The sequence below is a fragment of the Ursus arctos genome, unplaced genomic scaffold (assembly GCF_023065955.2).
Source record: "Ursus arctos isolate Adak ecotype North America unplaced genomic scaffold, UrsArc2.0 scaffold_11, whole genome shotgun sequence".
In the NCBI taxonomy this organism is placed as follows: Eukaryota; Metazoa; Chordata; class Mammalia; order Carnivora; family Ursidae; genus Ursus; species Ursus arctos.
The window spans coordinates 7,705,057-7,729,549 of record NW_026622775.1 but is presented as its reverse complement, the minus strand read 5'-3'; the positions used below and the strand labels follow the sequence as shown (position 1 = coordinate 7,729,549).

The following is a 24,493-nucleotide window of genomic DNA, read 5'->3' as shown; positions in this document are numbered from 1 at the left end:
AGACTCTCCACTGAGCCTGATGTGGGGCTGGATCCCCGGACCCAGAGATCATGATCTGAGCCAAAGGAAGTTGCTCAACTGACTGAGCCACCCAAGTGTCCCTATTTATGTTGTTTTTTAATATAATCATAAAATAACTTCAAAAACATAAAAGTAATTGCATTAAAACATGAAAATAAAGTGTTACTTATTTAGGTCTTAGTTTGGGTGGAATCTAGTACATAAGAACTAATTTTGGTTTTTGAGAAATAATATATAACTAAGCATGTAAGAAATCCAAAGTAGTTTTGAATTGAGCATAGTTCTGAGTTCTTTAAAAAATGTTTGTCTCTTCAGATGATCTTTGGGTAGTTTCAAAAACCCTGGACTTTGAATTGGATACTTTTATTGCATGTAGTGCTTTCTTTGGACCATCATCTATCAATGAGGTAGAGCTACTACCTTTGAAAGGTTATTTCCCTTCTAACTGGCCCACTAATGGTAAGTGTTATCATGCCCATATTAATTTACATTAAAAGAAGAATGATAGACATAAGATGCTTTGTGAGCAAGGATGCTAACTGTGTGTGGGATTATTTGATTAAGGCCAACAAAAAGCCAGCCACCACCAGGTGCCTGGGTGGTTCAGTTGGTTAAGTGTCTGACTCTTGATTTCAGTTCAGACCATGATCTCAGCTTCGTGAGATTGAGCCCCACCTGGCGTTCCATGCTGGGCTTGGATCCTGCTTAAGATTCTCTCTCTCCCTCTCCCTTTGTTCCTCCCTGCTACCACCGTCCCCAGCTCACACACACTCTCTTTCAAAAAAAAAAAAAAAAAAAATCCATCTGTACTTCCTACTATTGTATGCAATGTGTTCCTGAAAATATGTATAAAAGTTGAATATATAAATATTTCTGCAGTTCAAGTCTCAGAGGGCTAAAAATATAATAAAATCTTGAACCCTCACTTAAGTATTTTGTTAAAGTTGATTTTTTTTTTAATATCCATCCATTTTTTTGAGAGAGAGAGAGAAAGGAGGGGGTGGGGGAGGGGCATAGGAAGAGGGAAGAGAGACTCTCAAGCAGATTCTGCTGGCATGGAGCCCGATGGGGGGCTGGAACTCACGACCCCAAGACCACAACCTGAGCCAAACCCAAGAGTCAGACGCTTAACCGACTGTGCCACACAGGCGGCCCTAAAGTTGATTTTTATATAACTGATTTTTAAAATATAAACATTAAAAGTGTAAATAAGAATTTTCTCAAATAATTTCTTACATCAAGTTCTGATTCTCTTGGTTTTTTAATTCTTTTGGTTTATTTTTCTAATAGGGTATGTTTAGTAAACACATCATTTATTTTTAATTGAGAAGGTCTTTTAGATTTTGCAGGGATTTTGCCAGCAGAGGAACAGAATGGAATGATTTTTATTTTGAGAAATTTTTAATAAGATAGTAGACTAGCAGCCTTATTATTATTATTATTTTAATAAAGGAAGTTTTAGTAGGCTGAATCCCTATCCAGTTCTAAAAATCTATAGATTTCTCTATACATCTTGATCTCTGGAATAATTCCTGATGGTTGAATTTGGTCTAGTAAAAGCCTAATTACATAAACATTTGTTACTTGTCACTTTCATATGGATATTTTCATATTTGTTGCAGTTGTTTTCTACATATCAGCATTCTAACCTTATGTTTTCCATATATTTCTATGAAAGAGTTGAAGAAATGAAAGAAAGTGTTCAGAAATGACACAAATTTACTGTGCAGTACAAGATGGTATGCTAATTAGTTGGAACTGTTGAGCAGTATCTCCATGCACTAACTCAGAGCAGTTGTTCTTGGGCGCCTGGGTGGCTCAGTCATTAAGCATCTGCCTTCAGCTCAGGTCATGATCCCAGGGTCCTGGGATCGAGCCCTGCATCGGGTTCCCTTCTCAGTGGGAAGCCTGCTTCTCCCTCTCCCACTCCCCCTGCTTGTTTTCCCTCTGCTTGTGTTCCCTCTCTCTGTCAAAAAAATAAAATCTTAAAAAAAAAAAAAGAACAATTGTTCTTGCTCATTAGCTGATATATAGAAGTCCAAATTTGAATTAAGTTATGCAATTTATGGATACCAATATAAAAAATATGCATAAGCAGGTAGTATAGTAGTTTAATGGATAAAACTCCACATGTGCTTAAGGGTTTATTTTATGTTATGTGATTAATTCAGTAGCTGAGCTCTGAGTTATATGAACATTTGGGACGGGAGGGGCAGAGAGAGAGGGAGAGAGAGAAAATCCTAAGCAAGCTCCACACCCAGCATAGAGCCCAACATGGGGCTCGATCCCATAACCCTGAGATCACAACCAGAGCTGAAATCAAGAGTCAGATGCTTAACCAACTGAGCCACCCAACTGAACATTTTTAATAGTTTTTTTATGATCTGTTTTTCTTTACATTAAGTGTTCATTTTCTGCATTCTCTCTACAGTAGTGGTCCATGCATTGTTGGTTTGTAATGCTAGCACAGAGCTGACCACTTTGAAAAACATTCAGGACAACTTTAATCCAGCTACTCTACCTCTAACACAGTACTTGTTAACAATGTAAGTCATTATTTACCTTTGGATCATTGGTATTCCAAAATGTGACTAAATGTGAATATGAAAATGCAATCAAAGTACATTACATGAATTTTTGCCAACAATATTTTTATTATCTTTCAGAGATGAAGAGATTACTGTTTGTCAGTAGTTAAAAGGATGATTACTGTAAATTTTTTCCGTTTGTCAAGGAATAATATTTTAAGGATCTTTTGAGTATTGACTTTTTTTATTCATTTGTATTTTTATGCCACAAATTATTTAATATCTAAAAGAATCCTTTTACAGGTTGAATTCAGTAATGTATATTGATACTAACTTTATTCTTAGAACTTTTAATTTTTCAAGTACCATACCCCTTTTTAAAATATTGGAAGTGATATTCTATTAAAGTCACTAAAATGGTAGAAAAAGTCTAGTTTTGAGGTCTGTAACCTACAATGGTAGAAACATTAGACTGGCAGAAGCCCTATCCACAGAGACCTGGCAGGCAAGAAAGGACTGGCATGATGTAGTCAGGGTACTAAAAGGAAAAATATATAGACAAGAATACTTTATCTAGCTAGGCTGTCATTGAAAATAGAAGGAGAGATAAAAAGCTTCCAGAACAAACAGAAACTAAAAGTATTTGTGATCAACAAACCAGCCCTACAAGAAATATTGAAAGGGGTCCTCCAAAGAGACAGCCCAAAAGTAACATAGACCAGAAAGGAACAGAGACAATATATAGTAACAGTCACCTTACAGGCAATATAATGGCACTAAATTCATATCTTTCAGTAGTTACCCTGAATGTAAATGGGCTAAATGCCCCAATCAAAAGACACAGGGTATCAGATTGGATAAAAAAGCAATACCCGTTGATATGCTGTCTGCAAGAGACTCATTTTAGATACAAAGACACCTCCAGAGTTAAAGTGAGGGGGTGGAAAACCATTTACCATGCTAATGGACATCAAAAGAAAGCTGGGGTGGCAATCCTTATATCAGACAAATTAGATTTTAAACCAAAGACTGTAATAAGAGATGAGGAAAGACACTATTAAAGGGTCTATCCAACAAGAAGATCTAACAATTGTAAATATTTATGCCCCTAACATGGGAGCAGCCAATTATATAAGCCAATTAATAACAAAATCAAAGCAACATATCAACAATAATACAAAAATAGTAGGGGACTTTAACACACCCCTCACTGAAATGGACAGATCATCTAAGCAAAAGATCAAGAAGGAAATAAGGGCTTTGAATGGCACACTAGACCAGATGGACTTCACAGATATATTCAGGACATTCCATCCCAAAGCAACAGAATACACATCTTCTCTAGTGCACATGGAACATTCTCTAGAATAGATCACATCCTGGGTCACAAATCAGGTCTCAACCTGTACCAAAAGATTGGGATCATTCCCTGCATATTTTCGGACCACAATGCTTTGAAACTTGAACTCAATCACAAGAGGAAAGTTGGAAAGAGCTCAAATAGATGGAGGCTAAAGAGCATCCTACTAAAGAATGAATGGGTCAACCAGGAAATTAAAGAATTGAAAAAACTTCATGGAAACAAATGAAAATGAAAACACAACTGTTCAAAATCTTTGGGATGCAGCAAAGGTGATCCTAAGAGGGAAGTATATAGCAATACAAGCCTCTCTCAAGAAACAAGAAAGGTCTCAAATACGCAACCTAACCCTACACTGAAAGGAGCTGGAGAACAGCAAATAAAGCCTAAACCCAGCAAGAGAAGAGAAATAATAAAGATCAGAGCAAAAATCAATGAAATAGACACCAAAAGAACAGTAGAACAGATCAATGAAACTAGGAGCTGGTTCTTTGAAAGAATTAATAAGATTGATAAACCCCTGGCCAGACTTATCAAAAAGAAAAGAGAACGTACCCAAATAAATAAAATCATGAATGAAAGAGGAGAGTTCACAACCAACACTGAAGAAATACAATTATAAGAACATAGGAGCAACTATATGCCAACAAATTAGACAATCTGGAAGAAATGGATGCATTCCTTGAGATGTATAAACTACCAAAACTGAACCAGGAAGAAATAGAAAACCTGCAAGGAAATTGAAGCAGTAATCAAAAATCTCCCAACAAACAAGAGCCCAGGGCCTGATGGCTTCCCAGGGGAATTCTACCAAACATTTAAAGAAGAATTAATACCTGTTCTTCTGAAACTATCCCAAAAAATGAAATGTAAGGAAAACTTCCAAGCTCATTTTATGAGGCCAACATTACCTTGATCCCAAAACCAGACAAAGACCCCACCAAAAAGCAGAATTACAGACCAATATCCCTGATGAACATGGATGCAAAAATTCTCACCAAAATACTAACCAATAGGATCCAGCAGTACATTAAAAGGATTATTTACCACGACCAAGTGGGATTTATTCCTGGGCTGCAAGGTTGGTTCAACACCCACAAATCAAGGAATGTGATATACTACATTAATAAAAGAAGGGACAAGATCAATGTGATATTTTCAATAGATGCAGAAAAAGCATTTGACAAAATACAGCATCCTTTCTTGATTAAAACTCTTCACAGTGTAGGGATAGAGGGTACATACCTCAATATCAAAAAATCCGATGAAAAAATCCACACTGAATATCATTCTCAATGGAGAAAGCTGAGAACTTTTCCCCTAAGATCAGAACACAAGCAGGGATATCTACTATCACCGCTGCTATTCAGCATAGTACTAGAAGTCCTAGCCTCAGCAATCAGACAACAAAAATAAATAAAAAGCATCCGAATTGGTAAAGAAGAAGTCAAACTCAAACTCTTTGCAGATGATAAGATACTTTAGGTGGAAAACCTAAAAGACTCCACCCCAAAACTGCTAGAACTCATACAGGAATTTAGTAAAGTGACAGGATATAAAATCAATGCACGGAAATCAGCTGCATTTCTATACACCGATAATGAGACAGAAGAAAGAGAAATTAAGGAGTCGATCCCATTTAAAATTGCACCCAAAATCTTAAGATACCTAGGAATAAACCTAACCAAAGAGGCAAAGAATTTGTACTCAGAAGACTAAAGAATACTCATGAAAGAAATTGAGGAAGACACAAAGAAATAGAAAAATGTTTCATGCTCACGGATTGAAAGAACAAATATTGTTTAAGTGTCTATGCTACCTGGAGCCATGTACACATTCAGTGCAATCCCTATCAAAATACCATCAACTGTTTTTCACAGAAATGGAACAAATAATCCTAAAATTTATTTGGAACCAGAATAGACCCCAAATAGCCAGAGGAATGTTGAAAAAGAAAACCAAAACGGATGGCATCACAATACCAGACTTTAAGCTCCATTACAAAGCTGTAATCATCAAGACTATAGTACTGGCACAAAAACAGACACATAGATCGATGGAACAGAATAGAGAACTCAAAAATGGACCTTCAATTCTATGGTCAACTAATCTATGACAAAGCAGGGAAGAATATCTAACGGAAAAAAGACAGTCTCTTTAATAAATGGTGTTGGGAAATTGGACAGCCACATGCAGAAAAATGAAACTGGGCTGTTTCCTTATACCATACACAAAAATAGACTCAAAATGAATGAAAGACCTAAATGTAAGACAGGAACCCATCAAAATCTTGGAGGAGAACACAGGCAGCAACCTCTTTGACCTCGGCTGCAGCACCTTCTTCCTAGACACGTCGCCAAAGGCAAGGGAAGCAAGGGCAAAAACGAACTGTTGGGACTTCATCAAGATAAAAAGCTTTTGCAAGCAAAAGAAACAGTCAACAGAACCAAAAGAAACCGACAGAATGGGAAAAGATATTTGCAAATGACAATGTTATTTAATTTTGAAATGAATTCATTCTTTATAGAAATAGAAATATAACCAATTTATTTATTGCACTATTACCTGAAATAGAGGCTATAATAATTATCTAAGTCAGCCTTGTATAGTAGAACATGGGCTTTAAAGTCAGTACACCACTTATTATCTGTGTGCTCTTTGGGGAAAAAATTAATATTTCTGTATCTCTATTTGGGGTGATTACTTCCTAGTGTTGTTTTTAAGATCACATTAAATAATATGTAAAATGCTTAGCATAGTGCCCGCACATAGTCGGTGGTCAACAAATGTTAGTTCTCTTTTCTCTCCCCCTCCTTCAAATTGGGCATATATCCATTTGTGCCTTTAAAAAAAAATGTTCTCTGTGATGTGTATGAAGTGAAGGCTAAGTTATGAATAGGTTTATTTACCTATTTCAAAAACCCCTCTTTTTCCTTTGATTTTTTTTGCTGCCTTCCTACTAGGTCTTCATCAACTATAGTTAGCAACAAGAGAGTCAATAAGAGAAAATTCATCCCACCAGCCTTCTCAAATACCAACACAAAATTTGAACTTCTCAGCCTAGAAGCAACATTGCAGTTAGCTAGTGAATTAATTCAGGCTCACAAGTTAAATAAGGATCAAGCTACAGCTTTAATTCAGATAGCTCAAATGATGGCATCCCATGAAAATGTTGAAGAAATGAAACTGCAAATCCATACCCTCCCTATCACGATCATACACGGTAAGAAGTAAGAAAGTTCTGGTAAATATACTGTTATATAAGCTTTTGAACTCAGTCTGCTTGTAATTTCCTAGTCAGAAAAGATTCCAGAAAAGCTCTACATAGATTATTTTGAATCTGAACCTACTTTAGTAAACTGTTAGATGAGAGCAGACCTGGCCCCCCTGAAAGGGAGAATAGGCAGCAGATCTGATGAGTGAGTAGCATTACACTCATTCACAGCATCCAGATGTGATCTAGGTATCCACGTGTTGCACTATCACAGTGAACGTCAACTCTGAGCAGCAGAGCCTTTTATTAATTCTTAGCTCGCTCTCTCATCCTCCCCCAGCAGCTCTTCCAAACCTTCATTCTCATAACCTCTCCTGGCCCCTGCCCCACTCTCTCTGAAACTGATCTTGCCTCTAAAACAGGAAATGGAGCTTGTAACAGAAACTCCTCTTAACATCCTGCCCTCCTCCAATGTACCCAAGTTTGAATCTGTTTTTAACCTCGTTTGGTTCTGTCCCATAAGGGAGCTTTACTTTCCCCTCTTAGAGCTAATAATTCTATCTGGATTCTGTCACCCCTTTAGCTCATTTCCCCTCACAGACCTCCACTCCAGAGCTGTTTTGTGCTACTTTGAGGATTTACATCACATCCACCCTGTTGACCAAGCTAGATATCTGGGAGTCATCCTTGATTACTCTTTCTCCCTAAATGAAGTAACTCTCTTAATCCTCCTCCTACTCTCTGTTTATCTTCCCTCATCAGATCAGTCACTGAGATATTTCCTTTCTAGTGTCTACCTTTCTTTCATATCAGTTTTCTCCTCTCCACACCACTAGCATCCTTCAATCCAAGCCTTCGACAGATCTTCATATAACTACCGGTGAGAGGGTAGGCTCTCAAGCTATAATCCTAGATATATATCCTGGCTCTTGTATTTATTAGCTGTATGATCTTGAGCAGGTTACTTATGTCTTTAATTTCTTGCCTTGTAACATGGAGTTGCTAATAGCATCTGTCTCTTAGGATTGGAAGATTAAATGAGTTAACTGGTTGGTAAAGGCCTTAGAACAGTGCCTGGCACATGGGAGGCACTCAGGAAATTTAGCATGTATTAGAGTATTATAACAGTACTGTAACAATCATTGTCATACCACTTTCTAATTGATCTACCTTTAGTTTTACCTTTCTTAATATTTTCACTCAAGTAGTTTTTACAAAATATAATCCGCCTAAGTCAGTTCTATTGCTTAAAATCCTTCAGTGACTGTCCCTGGCCTACAAGACAAAACTTAAACTTTTTAGCCGTACCGTGCAGAACTCTTACACGATTTTTCTTTTTGCCTATCTTGTCAGCCTCGTCTCTTGCCTATTTGCTATAGGCTGTATAGAAATAGCTAACATCTACATACTTTGTCATGGCTTTGCCTAGAATGACCCTTTCTTTAAGCAGTCTGGATATCTTATGCCAGAAGACTTAGTTCTGCTACTTCCTATTTTTAGGAAACATTCGCATCTCCACCAAAGCAGAAAGGAATGTTCTTTTTTTGATACCAGAACAGTGTTACTTACCATATTATTTTATCATTGTTCCTCTACTTTATCTATTTTCCTAAGTAGACTAGGGTCTCATTAAATGTGGAGGTCTTTGGTTATCTATTTACTTATCCCTTGTGCTAAGGGCATAGTTGTCACTCAATGAATGTTTTTTGCATAAATTAAACAAAGGAGAGAGGAAGGCAAATGGATGAAATGTTTCTTGTGCTTTCAGAAATTTATTTATGATATTGCCTTTATTTTTTTCCCCTTCCTTCAAAATAATTAGGTGTTTTTGGAGCAGGAAAGAGTTATTTGCTGGCAGTGGTGATTTTGTTTTTTGTACAGCTATTTGAAAAGAGTGAAGTTCCTACCGTTGGAAATGCAAGACCATGGAAACTTCTCATTTCTTCTTCCACTAATGTAGCTGTGGACAGAGTACTTCTTGGGTAGGTATGACTAGTGTGTTTAAGTAGCTACTATTTTATTATTTTATTTTATTTTTCATTTTTAAAAAAGTTTTATTTAAGTAATCTCTACCCCCAACATGGGGCTCAAACTCGGGACCCCAAGATCAAGAGTCACATGCTCCTCTGATGGAGCCAAGTGGGCACCCCTAAGTGGTTAATATTTTAGGTTTTTTGTTGAGAGAGGCAATCCATCATAGGCCCTGAGTGTCTATGCACATTTTTGCTGGGTATGTCAAAAGTTCAGGGCCTTGATCTCTGACTCAAGAGCCAGCATTAATGAAACAATAATAAACTAACATATTAGGTTGTAAGTAGGATAAAATCAAATACCAAACCTGACAATTTTGGCACAAAGATAGGATACTCACATTAAAATTAAGTTCAGTGAAGAACATATAGGGTTAAAAGATATATTGTTGAGGAAGGCAATCTGCTTTGGGACCCTGAGCATCCCTACTGGGATGCTAAGGAGGCAGGGCCCTGGCCACTGTTACCCAAGGCATTTCTCAGTGTTATATTTGCAGCAGGCAACCTTGACGGACGGTAGTGTCTCCCTCCAGGACAAAGATCAGGTTTGTTTACTGATCATTATAAGAATAGTGGCTCTCCAAGTTCAGTGTTCCTTTTCTGCAGCTCAACACATTGCATGTGCAGGCATCCATCTGGACCTTCTGTGTCTTTCCACTGGACTTGAGGACCAAGGGAAATGAGTGCATATTTGTGGATGCCTATGCTGTTTCCCGTGCCATGAACAAAAGTCCTTTGTCTCTGACTCAAAAACCTTAGAAGCAGGCTCAAATTGCAGAACTTACAGGTCATTCTCTTATATACCTGTCTGTATGAACATGTACTAGTAAAAGAGCTGATCAGTTTAGTCAAATTAAATTTTTTACTTTAATAAGAGGGATCCAAGGAATGCAATCACAGTCTGTCCTGCAGGTATAAAATTTTTGTGACCATAAAACTTTATTAAAAATGCAAAGAATGGGGCAACTGTATGGCTCAATTAAGCAGTTAAGTGTCTGACTCTTAGTTTCCGCTCAAGTCGTGATCTCGGGGTCATGAGATCAAGCCCTGCCTTGGGCTCTGCCCTCAATGTGGAGTCTGCTTGTTCCTCTCCCTCTGCCCCTCTCCCCACTAGCTCGCCCTCTCTCTCTTTCTCTCTCTCTCTAAAATAAAATGAATAAATCTTAAAATAATTTTTTAAATGCAAAGAAAATATTACATATTTTACCAATATCCCAATGTTTAATGATCTGAATTTTGACATAAATGACAAAGTTTGATTAGGAAAAATAACTCATTATTTCAAAATGTGTAGGCTTTTTTTTTTTTTAAGATTTTATTTATTTATTTGACAGAGAGAGAGAGACAGCCAGCGAGAGAGGGAACACAAGCAGGGGGAGTGAGGGAGGAAGAAGCAGGCTCCCAGTGGACGAGCCTGATGCGGGGCTCGATCCCAGAACGCCGGGATCATGCCCTGAGCTGAAGGCAGACGCTTAATGACTTAGCCACCCAGGCGCCCCCAAAATGTGTCGGCTTTTAAAAAGTTGACTTTTATAATTACATAAATGAATGCGTAAGGTGGAAAATATGCAGACTCTACAGATAATATATTTCTTTACAGATTTTTTATGCATACACACATACTCATTTATTTTCCAAACTTAGCATTCAACATAATGTACTATTTTGTGTCCTGTTTTTTTCACATAAAGATTAAGTATTGGGGCGCCTTGGTGGCACAGTTGGTTGAACATCTGACTCTTGGTTTCGGCTCAGGTCACGATCTCAGGGTTGTGGGAACCAGCCCCACATGGGGCTCTGCGCTCAGTGTGGATTCTGCTTCAGATACTTTCTCCCTCTCCCTCTGCCCTACTCTCGCTCTCTCTAAAATGAATAAAATCTTAAATTATTGTATCAAATCTTCTTAGAAAATATAATTTTCTTAGCTCTGTCATATTCAATGATCTGCTTATACTTTAAGCAATTTTTTAAAAGTTTTATTTACTTAAATAATCTCTACACCAAACATGGGGCTTGAACTTAGGACTGTGAGATCAAGAGTCCCACGTTTCTCCAACTAAGCCAGCCAGACACTCCTAATTAAGCAATTTTTGATCAGTAAACTTTTTTCACATTTTTGTCATTATAAATAATATTGTGATAAAAATCCTAAAATATAAATCTGTCCATTTCTGCTTGTTTCCTTAGGAAAAAATCTTAAGCCTAGAATAAAAGATATAAACATTTTTTTTTAAGATTTATTTATTTACTTGAGAGAGTGAGAAAGAGCATACACATGTTTGTGTGCGTGAGGGTAGGGGAGGGTCAGAGGAAGAGGGAGAGAATGAATCTTAAGCAGGCTCCACACTGAGCAATGAATGAAGAGCCAGTTCAAGGTCAATCCCATGACCCTGAGATCATGACCTGAGCCGAAATCAACAGTCAGCGCTTAACTGACTGAGCCATCCAAGAGCCCCTAAACTTTTTTTTTTTTTTTTTTAAGTAAGCTCTGTGACCAGTGTGGGCATAACTCATAACCCTGAGATCAAGAGTTGCATGCTTACAATAGAGCCAGACAGGCACCCCAAGATATAAATATTTTTAAGCTTCCTAATATATTTTTCAAAATTGTCCTTCAGAAAGGATCTGCCAGTGTACACTCTTCTAAGTAATCTAAAACAGAAACTGAATATATTTCTCGATTCAAGACAATGAGGAGTAACTTGGGGGCTAAACAGGAAAAAGCTTTAGATTGCTCAGCTTGAGATGAAAATTTAACTGTAGCCTGTTAGAAAAGTTAGAAAAATCATAAAGTTAGAATGAAGAAGGAAGTTAAGTACTGAATACTAAAACATTTAGGAGAAATTCTTCAGTGTTTAAGCCTCTGATAAGGACCTGAGAAATATGGATCTATAATTAGGATATATACCTCAACCTCATATAGGCTAGACTCACATTTCTTCACATTAAAATAACATTTAGCAGTGCTTTTGGACACTGTACTCTGACTGTAATGGACAGGATGGTACAGGGCGTTTCTTGAGTAGAAATGAAATGTACTTTTTTATTTTTTTATTTTTATTTATTTTTTTAATAATTATTTTTATTATGTTATGTTAGTCACCATACAGTACATCCTTAGTTTTTGATGTAGTGTTCCATGACTCATTATTTGCGTATAACACTACTCCATGCAATATGTGCCCTCCTTAATACCCATCACCAGCCTATCCCAATCCCCCACCCCCCTCCCCTTTGAAGCCCTCCGTTTATTTCCCAGAGTCCATAGTCTCTCGTGGTTCATACCCTGTTCTGTTTACCCCCCCTTCATTCTTTCCTTCCTTCTCCTACTGATCTTCCTGCTATTTCTTACGTTCCATAAATGAGTGAAACCATATGATAATTGTTTTTCTCTGCTTGACTTATTTCACTTAGCATAATCTCCTCCAGTCCAGTCCATGTTGCTGCAAATGTTGTGTAATCATTCTGATGGCTGAGTAATATTCCATTGTATATGTGGACCACATCTTTTTTTTTTTCCCATTCAGTCTTTGCTTTGGGTTTTTTTTTTTTAATTTTTTTTTCCATAATAGTATTTTTATTATATTATGTTATTCACCATACAGTACATCCCTGGTTTTTGATGTAAAGTTCGATGATTCATTAGTTGTGTATAACACCCGGTGCACCATGCAATACGTGCCCTCCTTACTACCCATCACCAGCCTATCCCATTCCTCCATCCCCCTCCCCTCTGAAGCCCTCAGTTTGTTTCTCAGAGTCCATAGTCTCTCATGCTTCATTCCCCCTTCTGATTACCCCCCTTTCTTTATCCCTTTCTTCTCCTACTGATCTTCCTAGTTCTTATGTTCCATAGATGAGAGAAACCATATGATAATTGTCTTTCTCTGCTTGACTTATTTCACTTAGCATTATTTCCTCTAGTGCTGTCTATGTTGCAGCAAATGTTGAGAATGTGTTCTTTCTGATAGCTGAGTAATATTCCATTGTATATATGGACCACAACTTCTTAATCCAGTCATCTGTTGAAGGGCATCTTGTTTCCTTCCATGGTTTAGCTATTGTGGACAATGCTGCTATGAACATTGGGGTGCATATGGCCCTTCACTACGTCTGTATCTTTGGGGTAAATACCCAGTAGTGCAATGGCTGGGTCATAGGGTAGCTCAATTTTTAACTTTTTTTTTTTTTTTTAAAGATTTTATTTATTCGACAGAGATAGAGACAGCCAGCGAGAGAGGGAACACAAGCAGGGGGAGTGGGAGAGGAAGAAGCAGGCTCATAGCGGAGGAGCCTGATGTGGGGCTCGATCCCATAACGCTAGGATCACGCCCTGAACCGAAGGCAGACGCTTAACCGCTGTGCCACCCAGGCGCCCCAATTTTTAACTTTTTAAGGGACCTCCACACTGTTTTCCAAAGCGGCTGTACCAACCTGCATTCCCACCAACAGTGTAAGAAGGATCCCCTTTCTCCACATCCTCTCCAACATTTGTTGTTCTTGTCTTATCAATTATTGCCGTTCTGATTGGCGTAAGGTGGTATCTCAGTGTGGTTTTGATTTGAATTTCCCTGATGGCTAATGATTTTGAACATTTTTTCATGTTGTATGTCTTCATTGGAAAAATGTCTGTTCATATCCTCTGCCCATTTTTTTGATTTGATTATTTGTTTCTCGTGTATTGAGTTTGAGAAGTTCTTTGTAGATCTTGGATACCAGTCTTTTATCTGTAGTGTCATTTGCAAATATCTTCTCCCATTCCGTGGGCTGCCTCTTAATTTTTTTTTACTGTTTCCTTGGCTGTGCAGAAGCTTTTTATTTTGATGAAGTCCCACAAGTTCATTCTTTCTTTTGTTTCTCTTGCCTTTGGAGATGTGTCATGAAAAAAGTTGTTGTGGCTGATGTCAAAGGGGTTACAGCCTATGTTCTTCTCTATGATTTTGATGGATTCCTGTCTCACACTGAAGTCTTTCATCCATTTGGAGTTTATCTTTGTGTATGGTGTGAGAGAGTGGTCAAGTTTCATTCTTTTGCATATAGCTGTCCAATTTCCCCGGCACCATTTATTGAAAAGACTTTTTTCCACTGAATGTTTTTCCTGCTTTGTCAAAGATTAGTTGCCCATAGAGCCGAGGGTCCATTTCTGGGTTCTCTATTCTGTTCCATTGGTCTATGTGTCTGTTTTTGTGCCAGTACCATGCTGTCTTTGTGATTACAGCTTTGTAGTATAGCTTGAAATCGGGCAACGTGATGCCCCTAACTTTGTTTTTCCTTTTCAATAATTCCTTGGTGATTCGGGGCCTTTTCAGGTTCCACACAAATTTAAGGGCTGTTTGTTCCAGTTCTTTGAAAAATGTCATTGGTATTTTGATCGGGATAGCATTGAAAGTGTAGATTGCTCTGGGTAGCATAGACATTTTAACTATGTTTATTCTTCCGATCCATGAGCATGGAATGTTCTTCCATCTTTTTGTGTCTTCTTCCATGTCTTTCAAGAGTGATCTGTAGTTTCTAGAATATAGATCCTTTACCTCTCTGGTTAAGTTAATTCCGAGATATCGTATGATTTTGGGTGCTATCGTAAATGGAATGGATTCCCTAATTTCTCTTTCTTCAGTCTCATTGTGTATAGAAATGCAACTGATTTCTGAGCATTGATTTTGTATCCTGCCACATTACTGAATTGCTTTATAAGTTCTAGTAATTTGGGGGTGGAGTCTTTTGGGTTTTCCATATAGAGTATCATGTCATCTGTGAAGAGAGACCGTTTGACTTCTTCTTTGTCTATTTGAATACTTTTTATCCCTTTTTGTTGTCTGATTGCAGTTGCAAGGACTTCTAGTACTATGTTGAATAATAATGGCGAGAATGGGCATCCTTGTCGTGTTCCTGATCTTAACGGAAAGGCTTCCAGCTTTTCCCCATTGAGAATGATATTCGCCGTAGGCTTTTCATAGATGTTTTTTATGAAACTGAGGAATGTACCCTCTATCCCTACACTCTAAAGGGTTTTAATCAGAAAAGGATGCTGTATTTTGTCAAATGCTTTTTCTGCATCAATTGAGAGGATCATATGGTTCTTGACTCTTTTCTTGTTGATATGATCTATCACACTGATAGATTTGCGAATGTTGAACCACCCTTGCATCCCAGGGATGAATCCCACTTGGTCATGATGGATAATCCTTTTAATGTGCTGTCCTATTAGCTAGGATCTTGTTGAGAATTTTGGTGTCCATATTCATCAGGGATATAGGTCTGTAATTCTCCTTTTTGATGGGGTCTTTGCCTGGTTTGGGGATCAAGGTAATACTGGCCTCATAGAATGAGTTTGGTAGTTTTCCTTCTGTTTCTATTTTTTGAAACATCTTCAGGAGAATAGGTATTATTTCTTCTTTGAATGTTTGGTAGAATTCCCTGGGGAATCTGTCAGGCCCTGGACTCTTATTTTTGGGAAGGTTTTTGATCGCTGCTTCAATCTCTTCATAATTAATCAGTCTGTTTAAATAATCAATTTCTTCCTGTTTCAGTCTTAGTAGTTTATAGGTTTCCAGGAAGGCATCCATTTCTTCCAGGTTGTTTAATTTATTGGCATAAAGTTGTTGATTAAAGTTTCTAATGATCCTTCCTATTTCATTGCTGTTGGTTGTGATCTCTCCCCTTTCATTCATAATTTTATTAATTTGGGTCCTTTCTCTATTCTTTTGAATAAGTCTGGCCAGTGTCTTATCAATCTTATTTATTCTTTCAAAGAACCAGCTTCTAGTTCTGTTGATCTGCTCTATTGTGTTCCTGGTTTCTAATTCATTGATCTCTGCTCTAATCTTGATCAGCTGCCTTCTGGTGTGTGGGTTAGGCCTGTTCTTCTGTTCCAGTTCCAGCTTCTTGAGGTGAGAATATAAAACTGCATTTTAGATTTTTCTGTTCTTTTGAGTGAGGCTTGGATGTCTATGTATTTTCCCCTTAGGACTGCCTTTGCAGGGTCCCAAAGGTTTTGGACCAATGTGTTTTCATTCTCATTGGTCTCCAGAAATTGTTTAAACTGATTTTTAATTTCCTGGTTTACCCAATCATTCTTGAGCAGGATGGTTCTTAGTTTCCAAGTGTTTGAGTTTCTTCCAAATTTTTCCTTGTGATTGAGTTCCAGTGTCAAAGCACTGTGGTCTGAGAATATGCAGGGAATAATCTCAGTCTTTTGGTATTGGTTGAGACCTGTTTTGTGACCCAGTATATGGTCTATTCTGGAGAAAGTTCCATGGGCATTCGAAAAGAATGCGTATTCTGTTGTTCTGGGGTGTAGTGTTCTGTGTATATCTATGAGGTCCATCTGGTCCAGTATGTCATTCAAAGCTCTTGTTTCTTTGTTGATTTTCTGTTTAGGTGATCTGTCTATTGCTGAGAGTGGAGTGTCGAGGTCCCCTACTATTAACATGTTATTATCTATATGTCTCTTTATTCTGGTTAAGAGTTGGCTTATGTATCTAGCTGCTCCTCTGTTGGGGACATAGATATTTATAATTGTCATATCCACTTATTGGATACATCCTTTAAGAATAATATAGTGTCCTTCTGTATCTCTAACTACAGTCTTTAGTCTAAAATCTAATCTGTCTGATATGAGAACTGCTATCCCAGCTTTCTTTTGAGATCCATTGGCATGAAAAATGGTTTTCCATCCCTTCACTTTCAGTCTGGATGTAACTTTAGGTTCAAAATGAGCCTCGTGTAGACAGCAAATGGATGGGTCATGTCTTTTTATCCAATCTGCAACCCTGTGGCATTTATGGGAGCATTTAGGCCATTCACATTGAGAGTGATTATTGAGAGATATGATTTTAATGATGTCATGTTGCCTGTGAAGTCTTTGTTTCTATAGATTGTAAATTTCTGTTCTGTATCACTCTTGGGGCCTTTTTACTTTTATAGAACCCCCCTTAATATTTCTTGTAGGGCTGGCTTGGTGGTCACATATTCTTTCAGTTTCTGCCAATCTTGGAAGGTCCTTGTCTCTCCATCAATTCTGAATGACAGCCTTGCTGGATAAAGGATCCTTGGCTGCATATTCTTCTCAGTTAGAGCTCTGAATATACCTTGCCAGCCTTTCCTAGAGCTCTGAATATACCTTGCCAGGTTTCTGTAGACAGGTCTGACATTATTCTGATATTCCTCCCTCTGTACGTGAGGATTCTCTTCCCCCTGGCCGCTTTCAAGATTGTATCCTTGGATCTAATATTTGCAAATTGCACTATGACGTGACGTGGTGTAGGTCTGTTCTCATTGATCTTGGTGGGGGGGTCCTCTCTGCTTCTTTGAAACGAATGCTTGTTTCCTTTGCCAGATTAGGGAAGTTCTTAGCTACAGTTTGTTCAAATATCTCTTCTAGACCTCTTTCTTTCTCCACCCCCTCGGGGATGCTGATGATTCTGACATTGGAACATTTCATTGAGTCAGTAATCTCCCATAATCTACATTCTTGAGATTGGGTTTTTTTGAGCCGAGTTTCTGTTTTTTCCTTCTTTTCTATCATCCCATCTTCCACTTCACTAATTTGTTCTTCTGCCTCATTTACTCTGGCCGTCAGAGCATCTAGTTTAGAATGCATTTGATTCATAGCATTTTTAATTTCTGCCAGATTCACTCTCATTTCCACCCTTAGAGATTCTATATTCCCGTTAATATTTTTGTTAATATCTTTTTCAAGCCTGCACATCATCTTGACCATAATTACTCTGAACTCCATTTCTGACAATTTGGTTATATCCATATCCATTAGTTTTGGGGCAGAGGCCACAGACTCTGTATCCTTTCTTTGTTGTGGTGGGGGTTCCTTCTCCTTGTCATTCTGATGAGGAGAGTTTGCAGGGATGTACAGAGGCCAAATTATTGACCGGGACCCAAGCAATATGCACTTGTTTTATAGGGACCTTAGGGATGTGGGCTACTTGACTTTTCAGCCCGCCTTCTGGGGGCAGGGGCCTGCCGCGCTGATACTCAGGCAACCCTGTTTGGGTAGAGTTGCCCTGTCCCCTGCAAGGGGGGGGGTGGGGATGGGCGCAATGTGAACTGGTATTTCCGGGCTCTTGTTCTCTGGTGACTTTCTCTGGCGGTTTTCTGTGACTCTTCTGAGAGAGCAGCAGTGGCCGTATCCTACCCTCTCAGAACAGAGAGATCGCAGTCTGCTCTCCACTGAGCTTTCCTGGCCACTTTAACTCTGCTTCTGTCAGTTTTGCTAAAAACCCCGCAGCGTCCTGGGTTGTGCGCCCTACAGCCACTCTCCCAGCCCTCACTTCCAGGGCTGGCATGTCTCTGTCCTTTGTGCTTCTAACACTGCCAGCTGTCCCTGGTTCCCGCACGCACTCCTGACCTCCCTGTTTCAGTGTGGTTTGAGTATGCACTCCGGAGCTCCGATTTTCAGTCTGGTCACGCACGCATTCCCGGGCTCACGGTCTCAGTCTGCTTTCTCACGGGTGCCGGTCCACAAGTCTGGCCCGCTCCCCAGCACAGGTGGCCACTGCTTCCCGGTGCCCGAGCATGGAGGCTCCCTCCCCCTACCATTTATCTTCTGATGTCTGTGCGCGGATTCACGGCTCCCCACTTCGTACCTCAATACTCAGTGCTGGAGATGTTCGTTTGTAGAGATCCAGATGTGTCTTCCTATGTCTCAGGCTGATTTCATGGGTGTTCAGGATGATCTGGTAGATATCCAGCTCGATTCAGCAGACCAGTATAAAAAGGTCCCCTACTCCTCCGCCATCTTTTTCTGACCCCTGAAATGTACTTTTTTAAAAAAGGATTTTACTTATTTTAGAAAGAGAGTGCATGAGGTGGGGGGAGGAGCAGGGGGAGAGGAACAAGCAGACTTTACCCTAAGTGTGGAGCCCGACGTGAGGCTCATCTCATGACCTTGAGATCATGACCTGAGCCCAAAGCAAGAGGACCCTTCACTGACCAAGCCACCCAGGTGCCCCAAAACATACTTTTTACCCTATTTTAGTGGTATGATGAGGATATTGCACTCTCTATTATCATAGAATGAACATAAAATTGCATTGAAAAATTGTAATCTATGTTTTGAGACTGAAAAGTAGCTGACTGTCTCCAAGATGAGGACTATGAAATATGCAGAAGTTGAATTCTATCCATATATTGACATTAAACAAACTGCTTCAAAATTATTTAGGAAAACTGTTTGTGGAAAGCTATAGTTTATTTAGTTTTCTAGCTCTTTAAATTCCCATTTGAGGTGACAGAAGATGTTGGAGAGCACTGGATATTCATTGAGCTCCCTGTTCTGTTCCTAGCCTAGAGCCAGAGCTGTAAGATACATGAGAGGGAAAGGTAGGTGAGAGAGTTGCTTCTTCACAAAGCCCTAACTGGGGGTGATGTATGTAGAAGAATAACCATAGTCTTTGGAGGTAGACAGACTTGCCTAGGTTGAATCATGGCTGACTCTACTTATTAGCTCTGTGGCCTCAGCAAAATACCTCACTTTTGGAATCCTCATCTCTAAGATGAGATACTACCATGCAGAGCTGTAATGAGTAATAAATGAGATAATGTATGTAAAGATAAGGCATGCATTCCTAATAAATCCTGATGCTAAGTGTATGGTAACTATTGTTTTCCATATTATTAAGTCATTAGAGACAATTTTATTTGTGATAAATACTAATATCAATATTTTATAAACATTTAATGAACCTTCAATATAATTTAAATATTCTCTATAAAATGAATTATATAAAAAAGTCTTTTAGCTACATTGCATTTACTGAGCTTAGGCATATCAGATTGAATTCTATAACTATAAAATACACTGTTGCACAAAATTAATCTTAATAACATAAATATTAGGTGAAACTTTGCTTTAGAAATTCTTCTAAATAATCAGAATCTATTTTACCTTGTTTTCTTTAAAGGCTTCTCAGCCTTGGATTTGAAAAGTTTGTCAGAGTTGGGAGTGTCAGGAAGATTGCCAAGCCAATTTTACCTTATAGGTAAGAACACTGAAGTCCAAAAGTCACAGTGCTCAAATAAGTATAATAATTTTATGTAATTTTAAATTTGTTTTTTAAAGAAGAATGGCGGAAGCTGTATCTTTTTTTCTTGTTGTTATTAACTTAGAAAATCTGTATTTTACTTTTTATAATGTTGTAAAAATGTAATTTTTTATGTAATTCTTTTTTTAGTTTGCATGCTGGCTCAGAAAATGAAAATGAACAACTAAAAGAACTACATGCACTAATGAAAGAAGACTTGACTCCTCTGGAAAGGGTCTATGTCAGAAAAAGTATTGAACAGCATAAACTGGGGACCAATAAAACCCTGCTGAAGCAGGTAAGTTTGTTTCTTAATTTATGTATACTACTCAGAATTCTTTTATTCCTGTCAATGGAGAATATTCCCTTTAAATAAAACAAATGACTGTGATAGCTTAGATTCAAATAAGGTGTGTGTATGTCTATCCAGTGCATGTTTTTATCTTATCGCAAAACATTCTTCAAATTTGTGAACAGATCCAACTTACCATGACTGAGTTATCCTTTCTCCTTTTCCATATTTGTATATCTTTCTATAAGCTTAACGAAGAAAAAGAAGAGGTGGGAATAGATTTCCTGGCAAGTTAAATGAAACTTGGTTTTTTTTCTAGGTGAAATGGTGTAGGAAAAGAAGGTCTGACCCCGGACAAAATACCCAAGTGAAATTTGTCTTTAATGCCTTCCTAGAAAGCCAAGACTTTTAGGGTCTATCTATATCTGAGACTCTAGGAGGCCCAGATACTTGCTTCTAAGTATTGGAAGCCAAGACTGGACATACAGGATCCCAAGCTGTAACAAGTAGCAGCATCCCCTCTATTAGCTTCTGATCCAGGGCAGCTTCCTTCAGTCAGTAGCTGATGAGAAATAAGTCAATTAGTAACTTCCTCCAATGATAGGAGAGCATGAGGAAAAGAAAGAGGAAGGGAAGAAAAGAGGGTTGTTGACTTCTTGGACCACGTGGACATTGGTTACTTTCTGCAAGAGATTTGGAAAAATCAACCCCATATTGTGTAGCTATTTCAGAAATAATGCTGCTTAACAAACAAAATCTCAGTACTCTAAGACAACAAACTTATGACTCTAAAGGTCAGTTGGCATGGCCCAGCTTGAGGCTATGGTTCAGGTCTCTCATTCTGAAAACAGTTGTCTAGGGCATGATGGTCTTCTCCTGACAGATGGCAGAAGTGCAAGAAGGCAGCCTAGATCACACAAATACATTTAAAGCTTTTGTTCCTATCATGTCTGCTAATATTGCATTTGTTGCAACAAGTCATATGGCCAAGCCTAACCTTTAGTGGGACAGGGAAATATACTCCCCCTACCTCTCTGGGGAGAAGCACTACAAAGTCCCATGGCAAAGGGTGTGGATGTGTAATACTCTCACAGGGAGGGAGGGAGAAATGGGAAATAATAAGTTACAACAAGTTTTGGTTACAGAAGTCCTCAGAGGGCTTCAGACTAGCTTTCTATTATTTTGAGTTATAGAGTTAACTCTACTTCCTTTTCCCCAATTAAATCCAGAAGGACTTAGTTTGACTGTGTTCAATTAATGCAAATTAGTCATTTATGTAAATTGCTTATTATTTTACTCACTTATCCAACGTAATATTGATATGTAAGAATAATTGTTAATGATTTCTTTGATAATTTTCTTTTTTTTCTTTGATAATTTTCTAAGTGAAAGGCCAGATAGCATAATCTCTTGCTCATTGGTATTATCTGTTCATAAATGAAAGCTTTTTTATTTATTTATTTTTAAAGATTTATTTACTTATTTTAAAGAGAGAGCGAAAGTGAGCGTGTGTGCGTGTGCGCATGCACACATGTGTGAGGGGAGAGGTAGAGAGAGAGAATCTTCAAGCAGACTCCCCGCAGAGCTCAGAGCTGGATGCAGGGCTCGATCTCATGACCCATCAGATCATGACCTGAGCTGAAACCAAGGGTCAGATGCTCAACTGACTGAGCCACCCAGGTGCCCCAAATGAAAACTCTTTTAAAGGGAACATTTTTTAAAAAGTCTTGTCTACAGGGTCCAATTAGGCATTCAGAGCGAACACATTTTTAAAGTGACATGTCTTTACAATAAAATTAAATTTTAAAAATGCTTCAAAGTTAATTGCTGTTTCCTAGATCAATAATAAAATGTCTTCTGTGGTTAGAATCTTAGCAATATGATGACAAGTTAGAAGATACAAATCATATAACATTTTAAAGAAATCTTAGTTCTTTAGGTTTTTTGTATTAGATATTTCTTTTTAAAAAAATTGCTTCCTGGTTCACAACTTTCGGGTTCTCATTCTAAGGTTGTCTTCATCAGGTATAGTTTCTGGAAATTAAATAATGAACAATATTTAGGAATGGTACCATGAGCAGTGTATATTGCTACAGTGGTGTCTTCTGCTGGATCATTTTAAAAGACCTGAATATTTAAAAAGTGTGGAGTTTCTAATATAAAAGTGGCTTTGAGATTTTTGTTTTTGTTTTTTTTTAACAAAAGGAAAATCTGACAGAGGGCTGTTATACGTGATGAATGTTATTATTAATGTATATAATATTTCCTGTCTCACAAGATCTGTGGAGGCAGTATTTAATTTCTAAGGCGTATTTTTTGTCAGTTACATTTATTGACAAAAAGTATGGTCCATTTGTGTGGATTGCCCTTGCTACCAAGAAGTGGAATTATACTTTAGATTGTTAGGAGAGAAAAAAAATTATATATGCATGTTTGTATGTGTGTTTATATATGTGCACGAGTGTGTGTGTGTGTGTGTGTGTGCTTGTGTGTATCTATTAGACGACTAGGGCAATTGGCCACATCTAATTGGAAAATTCAGTGATTTTCCTCTTGTTTATATTTAGTTACGGAGATTAAATATTAGCTTTTTTATCAGGCTTTTTGCCTTGAGAATAATGGTATTCTGCTATAATATTTGAGAATTATAAAATTCAAATATGCTTACAGGCCACAAGTACACTAAAATTCACTGTTTAGAAATAGCCATCTTTACTTTCTTAAGTAAGTCAAAATCCTAGTGTGCTTGACGGTTAGGCAAAGTATAGTTCATTAGCATGTTCAGTGCTCTTTGTGGAGAATTTGGCCTGTGTTGATAATAATGCATGTTGTGTTTATCCAGCTTCATCTAGAAGAATAAATTATGTCCTCCTTAATATTTTTTAAATCCTTGATAATATAATACCTTCCTTGTGAATATCAAAGTGTGTCTTTTATTTGTTCTTTTTAAGGGCCTTGTGGCTTAAGTAGCCTATGTTCTGTGATTTCCATTTCCTATGTGGGACTAATAAAAATGTGAAGATAAAGTGACCTGTGATTCCTGATTGCCAATAATTAAATTAGGACAGCTCTTTTCTAATTTTAGCTTTACGAGTTCTTTGGTAAAAACACTATCTTATTTTCTAAAAAAGTTGTTAATTAATACTATTCTTGTTGTAATAAAGGTGCGAGTAGTTGGAATTACCTGTGCAGCCTGCCCATTCACCTGCATGAATGATCTTAAATTTCCTATAGTTGTGCTGGATGAATGTAGTCAAATAACTGAACCGGCCTCTCTCCTTCCTATTGCAAGGTAATCTAAAAATTTCTTTTCCAAAAAGCACTCAGATATCACAATTATTTCAAATAATTTCACACTTTAAACTCTTACCAAACTTTGTGAAAATTCTTAGTAATTTAAGTACTAAACTGATTATTTAAAAGAATGCAGAGGAACATTTTGGGGGGGGGTTGGTTAATATGTCAAAATTTTGTTAGATCACAGTTGAGACATTTGGATCACATAATTCTTTTTTTTTGAAGTTTTAATTTTAATTCCAGTTAACATACAGTGTTATATTAGTTTCAGGTGTACAATACAGTGATTCAGCATTTCCACACATCACCGTGTGCTCATCACAGGTGCCTTTCTTAATCCCCATCACCTATTTAACCCCCTGGCCCCCACCAGCCTCCCCTCTGGTAACCATTAGTTTGTTCTCTATAATTAAAAGTCTGTTTCTTGATTTGTCTCTTTCTTATTTTTTCCCTTTATTTTATTTCTTAAATTCCACGTATGAGTGAAATCATTTGGTATTTGTCTCTCTCTGACTGATTTACTTTTCTTAGCATTTTACTCGCTAGCTCCATCTATATCATTGCAATTGGCAAGATTTCATTCTTTTTTTATGGCTGAATAATATTCCATTGTGTGTATATATATATATATACCACTTCTTTATCCATTCATCAGTCGATTGACACTTGGGCTGCTTCCATATCTTGGCTATTATAAATAATGCTGCTATAA

General features: G+C 37.8%; 1 protein-coding gene across 5 annotated transcripts in view; it reads left to right on the top strand.

The window, feature by feature from the left end:
• ZGRF1 (zinc finger GRF-type containing 1) overlaps positions 1-24,493 on the top strand; it is a 93,155-nt gene that overhangs the window by 54,667 nt on the left and 13,995 nt on the right. For all 5 annotated transcript variants that reach the window (XM_057310012.1, XM_057310010.1, XM_057310011.1 and 2 more), the window contains 7 exons: positions 337-480; positions 2,453-2,567; positions 6,873-7,132; positions 8,946-9,105; positions 20,073-20,150; positions 20,343-20,490; positions 23,649-23,776. In XM_057310012.1, the coding sequence (XP_057165995.1) occupies positions 337-480; positions 2,453-2,567; positions 6,873-7,132; positions 8,946-9,105; positions 20,073-20,150; positions 20,343-20,490; positions 23,649-23,776 (1,033 nt within the window). The remainder of the gene's footprint in view (positions 1-336; positions 481-2,452; positions 2,568-6,872; positions 7,133-8,945; positions 9,106-20,072; positions 20,151-20,342; positions 20,491-23,648; positions 23,777-24,493) is intronic.